Source organism: Bison bison, unplaced genomic scaffold (genome assembly GCF_000754665.1).
Source record: "Bison bison bison isolate TAMUID 2011002044 unplaced genomic scaffold, Bison_UMD1.0 scf7180017864338, whole genome shotgun sequence".
Taxonomy (NCBI): Eukaryota; Metazoa; Chordata; class Mammalia; order Artiodactyla; family Bovidae; genus Bison; species Bison bison.
In genome coordinates, this window is record NW_011494910.1 from 4,568,548 (window position 1) to 4,571,276 (window position 2,729).

A 2,729-nucleotide genomic window follows, 5' to 3' on the forward strand; every position below is an offset into this window, starting at 1 on the left:
CAAACCAGATTACAGTGGGCTCTCAATCCAATAACTGATGTCCTTGTAGGAAGGTATGTGAAGACAGAGGAACACACAGGGAGAAGGCCAGGTGATGATGGAGGGAGAGAGTGGAGAGATGCCACTGCAAGCCAAGGATTGCTGGCAACCACCAGAAACCAGGAGAGAGACATGAGCAGATTCTCCTTCAGAGCCCCCAGAAGGAACTGACCCTGCTGACACCTAGATTTCAGACTTCTAGACTCCTGAATGGTGAAAAAATAAATTACAGTTGTTTTAAGCCACCCAGTTCATGGCACTTTCTAGAGTAGGCCTAGGAAATTAATATCCCATCCAACCTCCCCTGCAATTTGGTGATTTTTTGTAACTTATTAGCGATCCCATTGAGGCCATAGACCAGCTTCCTTCTTCATAGAAGGAGCAGGTGGGTTGGGGGCAGGACGTAGTACTAAAGTTGCTGTCGCCTCCTGACAGTGTCAGTTCAGAACAAGAGACGATTGCAGCTTTAGGGATATTTCTTGGCTTTTGATTCTGGGGACCGGGATAGGCTGCCTGAGCTGAGCACTGGTGTGCAGGACATCGCATTAACACAGAAGTTGTATCTTAGCCCTCTGCCTCAGACATGACTCTCTGGTGGGTCAGAGACCAGCTTCCTGAGGGTAAAACAGCGATAGCTTATGACACATCGCGCAGTTTTAATTCTCCCGAAATGCTGAGATCTCAGACTGGGGAAGCACACAGCATGGAAAACATTACGTTCAAGACCAGGTTCTGCCCCACATCGGGTGGGGTAGAAGGTCAGGAAGGACTCTCTCCCACAGAGAACTCTCCACACACAGACACCCTGAGGAAGAGTCTAGTGGTGACATGAGGGCTTGTAGGATATGACAAGGTTCAGCACCAAAACCTCGGAATGGCCTTAGGCAACAAGGGGATCCTTTATCTAATCTCTGCCCCCCAAGAGACTTTGGGTCAACTATTCTAAAGCCCAACACGTATCATCTGGCTGGCTTCTAGTTGATAGTCTGTGGAGGGAGTTTATTCATTTGGTTACCTGAGTTTGGTTATCTGGGCTGTTAATTAACAGCCTCTTGATCTTAGCGGAAAACCCAGGGAGGTATGAGATTTAAGGTCAAGTGCTCCATGGATGCCACACCAAGATATTTTTTAATGTCTAAGAGGAGTGCTGGTTACACCTGCTTTCAGTCTTAATTATCTCCTATAACACAGAGCTTTGGGGTCTTGACCACTGGTATAGACCCCAAACTATCCTTTTGTTGAAGATAATCTTGGTCCCACTCGCAGGCCACCTACTAGCCCCTCTCAGCCCAGCGCTGGAGGTCGGGGAAAGCTGGTTTAGACTTGTGTCCTGGGGTGCCTAAAAGAGCAAACTGCTCTGAAAGCATTGCCTGGGGAACAGACGGTATGGGGATAGATGCAGTCTGAGCCTCCTTGGAGGAAATCATGGTCTTTAATTATTAATTAATTCACATTTTTGATTTGTTAGCAAGTGCCAGCTCATAGATGCTAGTTGAAGTGCAGAGCTTAGAAGGAAAAAAAAACAAAAAAAACTTAAACCTTAGTTCTTTGGAGATCAGCCCCTCCCTGGCACCATCAAATCCCCCCTTTTTTCTCCCTTTCCACTCAGAACTCTTCACATTCGGGGGTTTTGAGTGTTTGACCATTCTCTTATCCTATTAGGTCTCTGTGAGTGACAGACAGGGAAAGGGGTATCTTCCCTGACGTGGGGCCTGTGAAAGACCAGTCTTATTTACATTTTTCTTCTCCTTCCTATGGAATGCTGTCTCATCTGGAGAGAGGAGGCCCTCCTGTAGGGACAGCAGGTGTCAAATCTTTAGCTTGACACTCGTACATCTCACTTGCTGCCTCTGAGCAAACCTCTCCACCTCTCAGGACCTCGGCTTTCTCACCTGTGAAATGGTAAGAATGTGTTGATGGTGCCTTGTGTGTATGCCTGTGTTACATAATCCCTAAGGCCTCAGGGCTGCAGACCCTTTATGATTTCTCCCAGCAGAGGCAGAGGTCAGTGAGTGTACACGTGAAGAGATGCTGTGGGCTCCAGGGGCTCCTTGATGTTTGCAGAAGGCTGCCGCCTGGGATTGCAGCCTACCTATCCCAGTGTCTAGCAGAGTCCCTGGAATCTAGTAAGTAACCAAATGCACATTTTTAATGAGGGAAAGAAGAAGAGAAGATGGAATGGAGTGGGGATGGAGAGGTGCAGAGATGAGGTGGAAGGGAGGATTCCACTGACATCCCCAAATAAGGGGACAGGGAAGCGCTGAATGGCCCCCTTTCTGCGGTTGTCTCCCCACCCACTCCTTTTCTTTCTGAGAGGCCTCTCTGCGATCTTAATTCTCCTCCACACCTTTAGTTCTCTCGTTCGAATAAGCTGCAGGTGGGAACTCCTCGTACCACCTCACCCCCAATAGGAACAAGTAAGCCAGGCTTGGATGCCACCAAGAAGGGACCAGCACACCCTCTGAGGACAGACAGGAGAAGCCTAGGCGGGGTGTGAGTGCAGGCAGTGGAGCCCCCCGAGCTGAGGGCCCTGAGGATCAGCGTGATTTGGAGCGAGCTTGCCACGTGCGGAGGGAAGGGGCGCCCAGGGCTCCGTCTAGGCTTCTGTCGGGCCGTTCTGGGTTGCGGCGGAGGCCAGGTTTTTGGCCTGGAGGAGGAAGGTGGTGAAGGCCTCATCGGCTTCCTCCTTG

The 2,729-nt window shown here is 49.8% G+C and overlaps 1 protein-coding gene across 1 annotated transcript in view; it reads right to left on the reverse strand.

The window, feature by feature from the left end:
• Window positions 1-1,452: 1,452 nt before the first annotated feature.
• The window catches only part of PIGR (polymeric immunoglobulin receptor), an 18,010-nt gene continuing 16,733 nt past the window's right edge, over window positions 1,453-2,729 (reverse strand). The window contains exon 12 of the mRNA XM_010854214.1: window positions 1,453-2,729. Coding sequence (XP_010852516.1) covers window positions 2,636-2,729 — 94 coding nt within the window. The 3' untranslated portion in view covers window positions 1,453-2,635.